This window comes from Notechis scutatus, chromosome Z, assembly GCF_049901735.1.
Source record: "Notechis scutatus isolate UNSWTSFEM ecotype Mainland chromosome Z, rNotScu1.2, whole genome shotgun sequence".
NCBI classification, from domain to species: Eukaryota; Metazoa; Chordata; class Lepidosauria; order Squamata; family Elapidae; genus Notechis; species Notechis scutatus.
In genome coordinates, this window is record NC_142025.1 from 55751535 (window position 1) to 55768122 (window position 16588).

General features: G+C 35.1%; 1 protein-coding gene across 2 annotated transcripts in view; it reads right to left on the reverse strand.

The window, feature by feature from the left end:
• CPNE4 (copine 4) overlaps positions 1 to 12659 on the reverse strand; it is a 140591-nt gene extending 127932 nt beyond the window's left edge. For both annotated transcript variants that reach the window (XM_087947769.1, XM_087947768.1), the window contains exons 1-3: positions 12483 to 12659; positions 5771 to 5842; positions 2356 to 2430 (exon numbers count right to left, since the gene is read on the reverse strand). In XM_087947769.1, the coding sequence (XP_087803895.1) occupies positions 2356 to 2430; positions 5771 to 5842; positions 12483 to 12503 (168 nt within the window). In that variant the 5' untranslated portion in view covers positions 12504 to 12659. The remainder of the gene's footprint in view (positions 1 to 2355; positions 2431 to 5770; positions 5843 to 12482) is intronic.
• Between the last annotated feature and the right edge of the window lie 3929 nt (positions 12660 to 16588).

Here is a 16588-nt window from a genome sequence, read left to right on the forward strand (position 1 = left end):
ACCTTCTTGTGGGAAAAGAGAAGCAAGAAGCATACATACTTTTACAGACATCAAACGAGAGATTCTCTGATACAGATTTGGGAAAAGATTAGGAGAAAACATTATTTGAAAATATCTGGTTGGCTATGCACCATGGAGGCGATGATTTGCCCCAATACATTGGTTTAGGCAAAATAGTTAGATATAAAGAAATATTAGATAATCAGGGAAAATTAAAAACTAATAGGAGTTAAAAGACCAAGGCATATTTAAAGATTGGTGGCCATATCTTCAACTGCAAATGAGACACAAAAAAGATGCAGAAGAATACGGATTTGATATTGAGTTGCAACAATTAGACAAAATTTTAGTAGGCCTGGAGGAGAAATTTATAACAAGGATGTATAATTATTTATTAAAATTTGACACAGAAGAGGAAGTAGTAAAAATTTTTTTGCATGGGCAAAAATTTTGGACACAAAATTTGGGAAAATTGGGAAAAAGATTAGGAAAAAATATGGAATAAAAACTATAAATTAACAAGATCGGCAGCTTATAAAGAGAATCTATATACGATGTTTACTTATGGCATTTGGTACCAATGAGATTGGCAAAAATGTATCCCAATATGAATCCAAGATGCTGGAAATGCAAACAAAGCCAAGATACCTTTTTCCATATGTGGTGGCTATTCTCAGAAGCCCAAAAATACTGGGTCAAAATATGGAATTGGCTACAAGAAATAGTGGAAGACCAGATAGAGTTTAAACCTGAACTATTCCTTTTAGGAATAATAAAGGGGAAATATAGTAAAAAGATTAAATATGTGATACTACACATAACGATAGCAGCGAGGACTGCATTTCCACAATATTGGAAGCAAGATAGCATGCCACTGGAGGAATTAGTAATCCAAAAGATATTGGATTGTGCTGAAATGGATAAACTCACGCTAGAGTTAAATGATAACAAAGAGTCAGAGTATTATGTGGTTTGGGACAACTGGTACAAATGGCTGAATAGTAGAAATAAGAATGATAGAGATTAGAAAATCGTAGATAAATGTATATGAATGTATATAAATGTATGAAAATTTGTATATATAATAATGATGTCACAGTTCCATTAAAAATGAGAATAAGATTGGTAAAATGTGAAAAAGCCTAAAAAAGAGATCAATAGTTTCTAAAAAGTTAAAACTTTGTGAATTTATTTAACAATAACATTAAATTTAGACACAGCTAGGTATAAGTTGCTTCTATATGAGAACAGTGCTCAGCACTTATTTACAGATGTGTCACCTGGAGTCAGAAGGTATATAAATTTAATATATTATAGTTGGTAACACAGTCATCCAGATATTTAGACTGCATTTGTATTTCAACCCACATATAGAGTCTTTTCCAGTGACTTGGGAAAGGCAGAAGTTGTTGTCTTGATAGTGTTATTATTATTATTTGTGGTACTTTACCAAAAAGACCAGTATCATCTCTTTTTTTGCATTGATTGTCTGTTTTTTTTCTATTCTATCCTATCCATCCTATTTTTTTATTCTATTAATTGCTTCTTTCTTCATATCACTCTTTCCATATTCTCTTAACTTTCCTACTTGGCTTCCTTATAAGCTTTGGAGGAGTGCAACTAATCTACCATTTTGTGAAAGATGGATGTAACATGTATGACATCCCTTTTCATTTATTTAGATTTAAGGTATAGAATGGTATTTATATCTCTTTGTTTGAGTCCATTCTGAGTTCTGTAGCCTTTATTATGAGATAGGCAAAGAGATAGTCAGAGATAAGGTAACGCATAAATATTTTAGAATAAAAACAGAGCAGTGTTTTAAAATAAAACTTATAAATAAAAATAAATAAAATTAAATATCATCTCTAAAATAAGTAACTTTTTCTTAATTAATGACTATCTTCTCTGGTTAAAGGCCAAAGTATTTTTGTAGGAATACATGAAAAGCATCAAGTTTCTGGCTACCTTATACATTATCTGAAAAAATCTCCTGGGGTGAGTGAGAACATTCAGGCTCAAACATTTGTCCATATTTATATTGCAAGATGTCAACTTTGAATGTTATTGTCTGTGATAAGTTGGAAAAAGCCAACTGCTGTGATTGTTGGCATTTTAAATACATAAGGTCCCCACATAATTAAATTGTATTTTTCCTAATTACATTCCATTGGGAATTTTACTCTCTCATTACTATACAACTTGACCAAAGCCTCATTATGAGGATTAATCTGCCAATCTCCAATACATTTAATAACATTAGCAAAAATATCTGCAGGGGAAGATATCTCATTAAATCACATTTGTCTGCATTTCTCTTTCATTCAGTAAAGTTAATATAAACAGTTGGCTTACCTTGTCATCTAATTTTCTTGCACTAAAAGAAAGCTCAACATAGTCATCATTGCCAGATAATTCTTCAGCGATTACCTATGTGAAAAGACAATGGAAGGCAAGGAATGAGGAATAAAATCTTAGGCAACACAATCTAATGATATGCATGCATGGAGAACAGAAAGATTCATGAGGCCACAATGTGATAACTTCACTATCAGGAATGGAACACAAATGCCAATATAATTAACAAATATTCCATTTCTGCATTCTTGCAGGCCATGTTCTCCAGAACATGACTGGGAATCAGAAGCGAACACATACTTCCAAACCTTTGACATATAACATTATTTTATATGTTGATATGTTATTTGAAACATTTTATCATATATATAATATTTGATATGAATCACTATTAATATATCCATATCCTTTTTATTGTATATATTATACTATAATATCTTAGTATTAATTTGCATACTGTACATATTATGCATTGTTGCATTGTTATCACTCAATGTCCAGAATAATCTGAAGGTTTACAATATTTCAAATTTGCATATTGATCTGAAAAAAGCTTCATTTTCATTTAAAAATGAAAACTAAACACACTTGGCCTCTCATTCAAGTACAAGCATGGAGCTTTCTAACCCTTTGAGAGTTAAAAGCCAGACTTTTATAGAAAGATGTTAAGGTATAACATACAATGTCTATGGAGAGATATAATATGCAAATGTGATTTTACTCCCAATATTCATTTACCTAAAAAAATGTTTACTAAATAAAAGGAATAGGGAGGCTTGTTTATCTGCATCAAACAAAACAATGAGAACTACTAGGAACCAGATAAAATGGCTTTGAAATTGAAGCCAACGTTGTGATTTGAAATGATGTGTTTAATTGTTGTGGCCTTGTTATCTACATGCCCAAACATGTGAAAAGAGCAAAAGAACTATATGAGCTGGGCACAACTATATCTGCAGCAGGGGTGGGATTTAAATTTTTTAACAACCAGTTCTGTGGGTGTGGCTAGGTGGGCGTGGCTAGGTGGGCATGGCCATGTGACTGGGTGGGCATGGCTTCTTATTTTTTTTTTGGCAGCAACCCCCCCATTTTTTTTTGCCTCCTGGGCCTCAGGGAAGCCTCCATTTTTGCTCCCAGAAGGCTTCCCTGGAGCCCAGGATGGCAAAACACGGAGCACAGGGGGGATGCGCAGCAACCCTTATGCTCCTTTTTTGGGCCTACTGGGCCTCAGGGAAGCCTCTTGGGAGGTATTTTTGCTCCCTGCACCCCTTTTGCCTCCTGGGCCTCAGGAAAGCCTCCTGGGTGAAACAGTAAGACAGCAAGGAGGATCCTAGCACAGCTGATCTCGAAACAGCTGATCATTGGGAAGAAAAAAAAACCTTAAGGAGTGACTGGGCAGGGGAGAACTCGGTCAGCGACATCGGGCATGTGTGCGATGTTGCCCATGCATGACAAGAACTGACTGGGAGGGGAGTGGCGGGCAGAGAAGGGAGGGGCCAGCCAGGGGCACGATTTGCCGGTTCTCCAAACTGTGCAGAATCATAACTAGTTCTATAGAACTAGTCCGAACCGGTACAATCCCACCCCTGATCTGCAGGCCATACTCATGATAGTGCTTATGTTTCTCTAAATTCATGAAAATAGCTTCCACATTGGGCAAATTTTATGAAGGTAGCTTAGTGAGATAACCACTAGACACTCCTGTCCCTTTTCCATGCATTCAGGGACAATGAAATGATTGGAGAATAGAGTGATGACATTATATGATTACAAATTGGAATTTTACACTCAGTATTTGTAATTCTGTCATATAAGACAATCTTCTCAGTCGCAGGCCTATAAAAATCTGCAAGAATCTCAAATGTTTGGAAAGACAAATTTCATATTATTTACTATTCTGCAAGTGGCAATTTATATGTAAAAAGTGGTCCATTTCAATTTTGTATATAACTCACATAATCTGTTGCATTTTGTTTTTTCCAGCCTGGATAAAAAAGAATTGAATTGCACAGAATACAAACTCAATGTGAGTTATTGCAATACAGAACTTATTTATCTCTTCATTTTGTCACTTTGAAGCTGACGAAGCATCTTTAAGGTGTTTGATGTGCAATTGTGAGATTAAAATATACTTAGAAAAAAAATATCTGTTGACACCCTACTGTGTGGACATGCTTTTATTTTCTTAAAGTTAATGGAAGCCTTTGTCAATCAGGAACCTTCTGACATGCTATCGTAATCTTCTATTGTTAACGTAACAACAAACCGTGCCTGTTGGATTGTTGAACATCTTTTCCAAAACATAAGGGAAACACAGTCTGCTCAGAGGAGTCAATATTGATAACATGGCAGAGGCAGACTTGTAAAATAACTCCATCCTTTCTCTTAATAGAATAAAGCGGCAGGGATTTGGGATTGTGATGCTATCTTCAAATGTTGATGACTGCCCCACCTACCCACTGAGACACCAGTTTGGTCAAGGGTGGTTTTTTATCTCAAATATTTTCACTGTATTTTTCACACAAATATTGCTGGGCATTTGATTAGTCCTAAACAAAACTGCTGTTCCAGGCTTACGCTGAAGTGACACAAGCTAATTCAATTTACATTTCCTGTCATGGGGCTCACTTAATTATAGGTCCCTCACAACAATTTTAAATTTCATTCCAATTTAAAATGTTGTCTTTATGACCACATAGTAATATTATATTATTGGTTATTCCATTGTTCATGTAATGGGAAACTAATGAAAACAGTTCTCTGAGATGTCAGCAGTAACATTTAATTTAAAAGTATATATTTCTGTAGTGCTTTTCAGATTTCAAAGTTGTAAAAATAAGACTGAGAAGTGAAAGTTTCACAAAGAATTACATGTGGTGAGATAAAATTCAATTTTAAAAGAAAAATGATTGGGTTAAGAGGACAGCAACCATTATGCTGTTGCTCTATACTTAAGGCTAACAATTGCTGATTTGAAATTGAAGGAATATACACCCTAGTGCAGGAGTGTCAAACTTACCATTGTCACAGCGACATCACGTGACATATCAGGACTTTTTCCCCCTTCACTAAACTAGGTGGGGGCATGGCCAGCACATGACCTATCCTGCCCGCGGGCCGTGAGTGTGACAGCCCTGTCTTAATGCCTTATAAAATTTGCTTTTCTACCTGTAAACTAGTCTAATGCAGGTATATTTTGTGAAGAGCAGATCATTCAATCAATAAGTTAACACATATTTTTAAACACATGCTATGTTTTATCATTGTCAGGTTTTGGAAAATAGTGTGCATATGCCAACAAAGGATTTCTATTTAAAATTCAGGAAAGATTGAGAAAACTAATGTTAAATGTGTATTACCTTCCCCCCCCCTCAAGATGAAAGGGAGAAAACATTAGGACAGATAGACCTACCGTTATGGAAGATTTCCCTGCTGTGTTGGCATGCTTCAATAAAGATTTTGAGAGTTTTCTCTGAGAAACAATCTGTATATAATAAAAAAAGAAAACTTGATCAAATGAGCTACAGTTTATGTCTGGATGATATATGCATGCAATTTACTGAACAATCAACAGAAAACAAATTAAAAAGACTATGCCACATAATTTTAAAATATGCTTTGAAATTATAAAGCACAGTAAAATTTAAGCCTCTACAGTAAGCACAATAGTTCACAATAATTGGTGAAAAAATCCTATGTTAAATGATGAGTAAATGAATCACACAAGAAAGGGAACAACAAATTCCAGACTTCAGATGTAGCCATAGAGTAGCCCATTTCAGTTATTTTATTTTTGCTTAGACATCACTGCTTCTCTCTGGAACTGTCATCTATAATGTGGCTAAAAGATCTACAGACCTGTCATTCTCTGAGTTTCCAGTTATCTGTCATATGCTCACTTAATTTTCCAGAGAAAATATGACCTGCACCTGTTTTCTTTTCCCATAGCTTTGCAGTAAATCAGTATCAGCAACAGCTGCTATAGCAGAGGAAAGAAAACTCTGAAAAAGGAGGCTTAGAAAGGAACAGTTTTTATCCACCACTGGAAGGTGAAGATTAAATGCAAGATAAAAAATATTCGTGTTTGCTTTAAAAATGTATTAAAAATCACATTTTTAACATTTCTGAGAAAAAGTGCTGTTTTTTACTATTCATTACAGGAAAAAAATGATAATTCTCTTGCAAAAAATGGGGAAAGGCTTTTTGATGGAACTACATTAGCTTTACATAATGTATGTAACAAACATTACAATTCCCTCTTGTTTTTGGTGGATTGCCTCTAATTTAGCTCTCAAGAGGTGAGCATAACTTTTGGTTCAACTATGTTATACACATCAGAACTTGCACTCTGCTCCCATAATCTGACTTAATTTAATATAGTGCATATTACATCTGACTTAATTTAATATAGTGCATATTTAAATGTTAGCAGGTGCAAGCAGCAAATTCATCTCACCTTATCTTGGAAGCCAAACCTTTTGTCCTGATTAGGTTAAAAAAAGTTAATATGCCAGGCCTAGAGAAATCTAAAAAGGCTACAAATCTACTTCTATAACACTGCCAAGAAAACTGCATGGATACAGCTATCAGAAATGAGCCAAAAATATCACTGATAATGTAAATAATATTAAATGTTTAATGTGTAAATAACAGTGGTATTGCAATATTAATAATTGCCTCAGGTTTACGGCCAATTGAAGATTTGAACCCATGTTTCGCTGTCTTAACCCAAAGCCAATGTTGCAAATAATGTCATTAAGATGTATGAGCTTGGACAAATTGCAGTATGAACTGAATAATTCTACCTACTTCACTGTGTTGCTTGAAGGAAAAAAACCCAGAGAAAATTATTTTAGGCAATTTGAGCAACTTCCTAGAGAGACAAGAATACAAAGGGAGTAAATAATATAATAAAAGTGAGATAGATTACAATTCTGTCAATAAAATACATTAGAAGATTTCTGGTGGAGCTTCATATGCTGAAATACATACTAGCATAGAAGCAATTTTTTCATAAATAGAACAGCTGGTCTTATTTTGATCACTGTGTTGTTCATTTCCTTTAAAGGGCAATTTGGGCAATGTTGCCACAGCAAACTGTTTCAGGATAGAGTGGGTTGGGTTGGACAGGGATTTTGTACTAGGTTTGTGTTTTTTTCTATGAGTGACGTGTTTCTATCTGTCTTCTTCCTCTAAGGGCTCAATTCTTTTAGAAGTTGTTTGATCATTGTTATGTTCAATTTGCTATATATTTCTTGCAAGGTTTGGGATTTCTCATTTTGTAGGTTGAGTTTCAGAATGGTTAGAGTTCCTTCTAGATCCTTTACTTTTTCTTCTAGCAGCTTGATTTGTTTACCTTTGGTACATATACAGTTAGGTTATTCTTTGGACATAAGTGTATCCATGGAACATGTTCTGCAGATCACAATAGTATCAGTTTCTTTTTCCATGAATGGATTTTTTTAAAAATTGAAAATGAAAGTGTAGGTTTTACTACAGATTTTTAAAAGTGAAAAATGTCCCATTTAGAATTTTGGTACTCTAACAAATCATTTAAAATTTAGGGGGGGAAGTCTAGCTAAAAATTTAAAGTTCTATCAGTTAAAAATGTCTAGTTTAAGGATTTAAAGTTATATAGTTCAAAATTATCTACTTTAAAAATTTAAAGTTCTAGCAGATAATTTAAACTGTTCAATTTTAAAATTTTCAGTGTTGATGGGCTTAAGTGCAAGGTTCTTAGCCTATCCTGGAATATTCTATAATTATCCCTTTCCTCCCTTCCTTTTTATGATCCTTTCCCTCCCTGCCTTCTGATAGGCTTAATTCTTTCTTCTTTGCCTTTATATGTTCCGTACTTGCTACTTTCCTTTGATTTATTTTGCTTTGTGTCCTATGTTGTCTTTTTATCTTCTCTTCCTACTTGCTTTTCTCCTGCCACTACTGGGTATTCAGCTCTCCCTGCTTTTCTCAGTTCGTGGCATTCCCGCCCCCCACACCCGTTTGTTGGTCTGTTGTGCTGCTCTGTTGCCATTCTCAGTCACCAGTTTGCTGATTCCCTTTGCTGCAATGCTCCACCACCACCGACAGCCTCAGGTTCCACCAATGCTTCCCACGCTCCTCTCTGCGTTGCTCTCAAGATCTTCTTCTTTTTGCTGCTGGCTCTCCTTTCAGTTGCACTACCACTGCACTTGGTTCTTTGGCCGCTTGACTCCCATTTGCGCTGCTTCACGCCTGGATAGCCTATGGTGAGCTTGCCTCTTGTCTCCTCTCTACAGCTAGTTCTCCTCCTCCCTGCTCACATCAGCTCATCCTTTTCATCTCTGCTGGTCGTTACTTTGCCCTCAGTTGGCTCGCCTCTCTGCCCCATTGATGATTTTCCTCACTGCTCCACAGCTGGGCCCCACTTGCTCACCAGCTTGCCTCCTTGTATTCTGCTGGATCATTTTGCTTCTCTGCTCACTTCACTTCAATGGGCTTCCGGGCTCTTGAGTAGGCCTCTCAGGTGCAGCTGGTATTCTCTTAGCAGGCTGTTTGTTGTGGATCATTTTCCTCCTATTTCTCCAATCTTTCCTCTTCTTTTCTTTCTCCACTTTTTTCTTTCTCTATGATTTATTCTGTGATTCATCTTTCCCTCTCCACCTCTCCTCCTATCATTTATCTTCATTTCATAGCAACTTTTCTCTTCTTTTAACTCTCTGCGATATAACTATGCTTCCTCCATTGCTGCCATCTTGGAGGTGATCATGTGTTGGTACTCAACCATGTGTACGCTCCACTAGAAGAGGTTGCTAACATTTTACCTTGAGTTTGGAGTATTATCAGGCCCAGAACTGACCCCCAATTTGGGATTAATGACCAGATTCCTAATACCACTGACCTTTATGGATATTCCACGTTTTTGTATAAAGCTTCATCACAGTGGCATACTAAGGAATGTGACATCTAGAACAATTGTTTTTTAATACTTCTTTTCTCTATACTACAAAATTATATTCAGTAATAATTATGAAATGCAATGAATAATAGCAATGGCCATAAATACACACACACACACACACACACACACACACACAGACACACATTCTGTTTTGAGCCTTAACTTTTGTCTATTTTTAATGACCATTAACATTGATATTTATTGTGTATTTATATTTAAGTGACAATACAGCCATTGTCAATCTATTGTCAATTCATAGTTGACTAAAGTCATTTTATTAATTATTAATTTCAATATTAAAAAACTTCTTTCACACAAATCAACAAGTATACTAATTAGGAAATGTTCCACTTTAGTGAGGTGGTGACTTTGGGCCAGTCAGTCTGATTCAGCCCAACTGGAAAAAAAAGGAGGAGGGAATATTAAATATGTTTAATTCATTGAGTTATTTATAAAAATAATAAAGGCAGAATGAAAATAAGTGATGGATAGATGAATTGACGGATAGATAAGCTTGGTAGAAATTCATTAAAAACCAATTTTACAATGAATCCCTCAAATTACAATACTGTATATGTCTTTGTTTCTTTGGCATTCTAGTGGTTTTTAAATGACCCCAAAGATGAAAATTTTCCTCTAAAATATCTTCACAGGAAAATGTGTTATAAATTTCTGTTACACTTGATAACATCCTCCAGAGGTTTTTTTTAAATAGCAGAAATGGATGAATAGTGAATCATAGTGAACATTGCCATTATTTGATACATTTCTTTAGAATAAGTGCCTAGCAATAGGTAAAACAGGCAAGGTATTGTGCTTTTGATTTCTTTTGGCATCATATGACTAGCATCGTTTACACTTTCTCCTGGCCTCTTCATTAAAATTTAATTCTTTCTCTACATTAATTCCCATTTCCTTACATGTTATAATTTGATAATAAATGGCCTTCTCCACAATTTCTGGACACCAAGGAACAAAGCTTAGAGTTTCACTGCATATTGTTCGAAGCCAATTCTCCTATTTGCAAATACTGTATCTTTGTGTCAGATTAACTTTATTTTTATTTATTTATTTGACAAGCAAGTATTAGATAACAGGTATAAGTATAAACATGGTTATAAGTACAAAAAATGGATAAAAATAAAAAGAAGCAATAGGACAGGGATGGTAGTCATGTTGGTGTGCTTATGCATGCCCCCTACACACCTCTTAGGAAAGGGGTGAGGTCAATAGTAGACAGTCTAAGTTTAAAGTTTTTGGGGTTTGGGGAAGAAACCACAGAGTCAGGTAGAGTATTTCAGACATTGACCACTCTGTTGCTGAAGTCGTATTTCCTGCAATCAAGTTTGGTGCAGTTTACCTTGAGTTTGTATCTATTTTGTGCTCTTGTATTGTGGTTGAAGCTGAAGTATTAATTGACAGGTAGGACATTGTAGTAGATAATTTTATGTACTATACTTAGATCGGACCGAAGGCGGCATAATTCTAGATTGTCTAAGTCTAAAATTTCAAGTCTGGTGGCATAAGGTATTCTGCTATGAGTAGAGGAGTGGAGAACTCTTCTCGTGAAATATTTCTGGACTTTCTCGACTGTATTAATATCTGATATGTAATGCGGATTTCAGACTGATGAGCTGTATTCAAGTATTGGTCTAGCAAATGTTTTGTATGCTCTAGTTAATTGTGTGATATTACCGGAGAAAAAGCTACACAGGATTAGGTTAACAACTCTTAATGCCTTTTTGGCTATGTAGTTACAGTGGACTCTAGCACTTATATCATTAGAGATGAGTACTCCAAGGTCCTTGACGTAGTTGGGGACATCAACAAGGTCTTGACTATTCAGCTTCCATTTTATTTTCTGATTTTTTTTGCCAATATGTAAGACAGAGCATTTATTTGTTGAGATTTGAAGTTTCCACTTGTTTGACCATTCTGACACATAGTCGAGGTCATTTTGAAGGGTAGCAGTATTGTCAGTGATGTTGAATAGCTTTATATCATCAGCAAAAAGAATGTAGTTGCTCTTAATATAATCACAGAGGTAACTTATGTAGAGTATACAGAGAGTTGGTCCTAGAACGCTGCCTTGGGGGACACCTCTGTTGACAGGTACAGGATTTGATAGGGCGATCCCCATTTTGACAATTTGTTGCCTGTTTGACAGGAATGCATCTATCCACTTATGCAGGTGTCCAGAGATACCATAAGAGTTTAGTTTTAGAAGTAGTTTGTTGTGTACCACTGAATCAAAGGCTTTACAGAAGTCTATGTAAATAGCGTCAATTGCCCTGATCAACTTGTATAGTCCATATGTTTTTGCAGTGTAGGAATTGCAGATAACAGGATAGTTTTTTTCTGAAACCAAATTGTTTGTTAGAGAGTAGGTTGTTTGTCTCTAACTTCTTCCAAAACTTCACATCAGAAAAATAGATAACCTAGAAAAGTTATTTTGGTTTTGAATAAGCTATCCCAACTCTCAATAATTCTCCATTTCATAAGTATTTCTGAAACCATTAAGTTGCTTTTTATCTTTCTCAGTGATAAAGGACCATCTTTATTCTGAAGAATTTATCTTCCCTTCTTAACCAGATTAACTCTCAAGTTGTCTGGAACTTCACCAAGCAGTGATGTACAATAAATTAAAACATCATTCATTTTCTCTTCTTCATTAAAATTTTGGTCAGTACTAGTGTCTCTTTTTTTTGCCCCCCCCCCCAATACTATTTGTGTTGATTCTTACTAATATTACATTTCTCTTCTCCCAATGCTTATTGTGCCTTTCAAACCTGTCAAATCTTTTGTTGCTTCTAGTGTAGGTGCCTTGGATGTACTAACTCGTATTTCTTCCGAATTTTTTTAACTATACATGATGTTGAAGGCATTACATATTTCACAATATAACCAGACATTGCTTCAGTTACTCCATCTGTCAATGTTATTTTATCATGGTACCATACCCTACTCATCATGATACCATATCCCACTCATTCAGCTCATTTGTCAAATCTTTATCTCTCTCTCAGAATTTGCATGAAAAGTACAGTTATTAATATTTATTGATAGTGTATGTTTGGTCTTTAGGTTTTTTTAGTGTCAAAGTCAGCAAGATTCCTGGCAGTTACAGAAGTAAATGAGGACAGCAAAAAAAAAAAAAAAAAAGCCAAGAAAACCACAAATACTTTACCTGCCCCAGAGTACATTCCATGCCACCAAGGAAATCTGCTTCTTTCAGCCCATTGTGATTGTTGCTGATATCATGGACTTCAAAACGTAGCCTCTGTACTTCTTCAAAATAAAAGTCCACTGTGAATAGCTTTGAGAAGACAGGGTTTATGCAAGTTCTTATGACTTCTGTCCGGTCAACCTGTCAATCAAAAGAGTCAGCTATCAGGGATTTTTAAAAGTCATTTAAAACAGATTTGAAATATAGAACACATGTAACAATCTAAGTCAAGGAGAAAATTATGTTTAACAAAGCTTTTTTAAAAAATATGAAAAATTATAGAGGATAAAAATCATTCTAATAATACACCTAGACTCAAGAAACACCATCCAGCCAGAGCTGAAGAAGCTTCTTGGATGAGAAGCAAAACATGTTCAAACTGTCCAAAAACCAGAAGTCTAATTGCAATTGTCCAATTGCCTCTTGAAAAAGGACCTTTGGGACAACCATGACCTGGATGACTGAGAATCTCCATAGATTCAAGAAACAGTTTTGGTAGATAGTTTAAGAGGGACAGGACAAACTGTGTAGCAACTTTAGAAACCATCAATCTAAGTTAACAACCTCACATTAGCTTCTACTATATATTCTAGTACAGGTTAGATTAGGAATGAACTTGTATTTATTGTCACATATTCTGACATACAGAAGAGCAAACAAATCCAATCTGGGTCTGTAACAGTTTTATGTCCTCCCTTCATGACTGGTTTCTATTCATAGCCATGAAAAACGTAGGTTGAATTTATATCTGCTCAAGAATATGAGAGTGTGAAACAGGATATGATGGCTCTCACTCAATGATTTGCATCTGCAGAAGTTCCAGAGATTATAGAAATCAAATACAATAGCTCTCCTTGGTCTGAAATTAGAGTGATCAGCCATCTGGCAAAATAAGAACATGCCCTCCTTTTTGTCCTCATGTTCTTCATCTGGCAGGCATAGCCTTAAAATCAAATGTTTGGGTTTTTGAGTCTCTAATAACAAGGCATCACTCTGCTGCACAGTATTTTCCTAATGATGGAAAATTAACAACTTTTCTCTGCGGCTTTAATTAATTGATTAGTATTCTTTTGGTTTGCACTGCTGCCTGAAATTGACAAGACCTTAATCAGATACATGCTAAAGGGCTTTTCCTCCTAATCAGCAAATCCTTGCAATTGAAAATCCAGTCCTTCTGATGCTGAAAAAAATAATTTCATATACATGTAAGCCAAAGTACTTTTTTGCACCTTTTCCCTGTAATTTTTATCATGAATTTCAAAGTATGTTTCTCTTGCCCACCCCCACCCTGTTCTTCTTTCCAATTGTGAGTGTCCTCCTTTGCTTGTTCAGATATCTGATAATCCTACTTGAGAACTCTTAAAAGGCAATCTGAATTATAGCATCAAAAGTTTTCCTGATAGTTATACATTTGGATTGTCTACTAACTTTAATAACGTGAAAATAAAAATACAGTTCCAATAAACATTTTTTATAGTACTGACAGTGCAAAGCTATGTATTCTACTATATCAGGGGTCTCAAATTCAATTTACCTGGGGGCCGCTGGAGGCAGAGTCTGGGTGAGGCTGGGCCGCATAAGGGATTCCACAAAAAACATTGTTAAAAAAATATCCTCAAATGTCATCAACAGTTAGATTTCTCCAATACATGAACTGTCCTGAACACATGAATGGAACATTGAATGAAGATCATGAACAGTTCCTCAGAACATGGCTTCTCCAGCTTACTCCTTGCTGCCAGAGACTTGACAATGCTTCCTCTCACATATCTGAGCCACATTTGGCTTGAGAGAGGAGGCACTTGAGACCCTCAGTATGGCTTGAAGATGATCATCAGTAAGTCTGGACCTGTACTTGGACTTGTTAAAGTTCAGGGTGGAGAAGAAGCCACGACGAGGAACGGCAGGCGGGACTTCCTTCAGAGGTCCATTCCCCCTGCGGGCCGCACTAATATTATACTTTCATATCACGGTGGGGGCCACAGGATATCGTCCTGCGGGCCACAATTGGCCCGCAGCCCGCGAGTTTGAGACCCCTGTACTATATTCAGTGGGCCTTATTTCTTTGAAGAAAAGTCAGCATTGCAGTTCCAATGACATGTAAAGCATTTTTTACTTATTGAAATATGCAGTTATGCCATTGTCAGTGTCTTAAGTATTGATTACATTCAGGAAGCCTATGAAAGAAAATCTTGCAATTGCAAATGAAACAAAGCGAGGTGAAATTAGTAAGAAAAACATTGGAAGCAAAATATAACCTATGAATTTGCAATACAAACAATTTATACTTCACTCCAGAATCCAAGACTATGTTGTTGTTGTTTTGAAAATTTTATTGATTTTTAAAAACAAACATAAACAAACAAAACATAAAACTTAAAAACATCTTTTTTGAAAGCAGCATAATCCCGGGTTACATCTCTTCGTACAGTCACAAATTCAAGTTCATGTTCATTTTTATATTCCATTCCATATCTTATTACTATTCTATATTTTCTATATAGCTTCTCCCCTCTTTTAACTTTCTTAATTTTATTTTATTTATTTCATCTCAATTCAAATCATTGTACTTATATTCTTTGTCTGTCCTGTTTCAACTGTCTACTATCTTTTCTCATTGAACAAAATTTCTCCTGTAATCACTGATTGGAGTATGACGCCTTTATATCTTTCCCCTATAATTATAACACTTAATATAATACATAACTTCCATTCGCATCCTGCTTGGTACATTCTAAAACTACACACTGTATTTTTTTAAAAAAGAAAAAAATTATAAATGTATAATATAATTAAAACAACAATCCATACCAATTCAATTCTATCATTAATATTAATATTCATTTAAATCTTAACGTTTTACACATTACTTTTCAGATAAGTATCATACTTCTATGGGAACACTTATAAACTTTCCATAGTTAATTCCCCCCCACTTCACTTATATTTTATAAAACCTTAAGTAATTAAAATGTTCCTGTTCCTTCCTAATTCAATTCTCTCATTTATTTTATTTCATTTATTTTATTCACAAAAGTTTCACTAAATTACACTGACTATTTTATCCCACTTTTTAATCATATGTTGTTTCCAATTTTCTAACATTATTTCTATTACAAATATAACAATACAATCTTATGTACCTTCACAGAATCCCCTTTTCAGTTAAATTTTCACCCATTATCTCTGAATAAGTCCTGTTTCTTTACATCTTGCTCCAAACCTTTGTAACTTCTCTTCCTTTCTTCTTCTCTCTCCTCTTTTTACCCCCCTGTCTCTCCACCTCCATTTCCCTCTTCTGTATTCCCCTTTTCTGTTGCTTTCCAACTTTATATCCACTTTTCAAATTATTTTTCCCTTTTTTGGCTGTTTTTTAAAGTCTTAAATTCTCCATTCTCTTTTCCCCCTTTCCCCTTTCTTCCCCAAATAGAGTTACTTGTTCATTAAAGATGGCTTCTTCTTTGTCCCAATCTTCTAGTTGCGCAGTCTTTTCTTGTTGTTTCTCATAGATGCAGATTGCCATTTCTAAGAATTGAAAAACGGAGCCAAAGAAGCCCTTCCCTTCTTGTGTCTCTTCTTTATATTTTTTTAAATTCCATTTTCAGTTCATCCATAAGTGATGCCATTGTGGATTTTTTTAAAACAGCCACCCAATTGTTTTTAGTCATTCAAATATAATATCCAAAAATCCCAAAGTCACCAAGCAATCCAAATACACACAAGCTGTTTCTTTTTACACTTTCTTCTTTCTTCACTTTCTCTTCCTGGGGTTACTATTTAGTTCCAAAGTTCCAGTTAAAATGTATCTTTTAGAAGTCTTATTGAGACTTTACTTTAGATTTTTTTGAAGTCCAGGCAGTCTCCTCCTTCCAAATCCTGCCCTTATTCTTTTCCTCTCCCTTCCTCCTTATAGAAAAAAAATTTTTTTTTAGTGTCCAGAAATCTTTATTGTCCCTTTGGCATTTAATTATATTTTCAGTTTTACCTATTAATGCCAAAGCGGATTTTTCCGATTTCTTATTCAGCTCTCTTCATTGTCAATGTGAGGAAGGAGAGTGGAAAAAAAA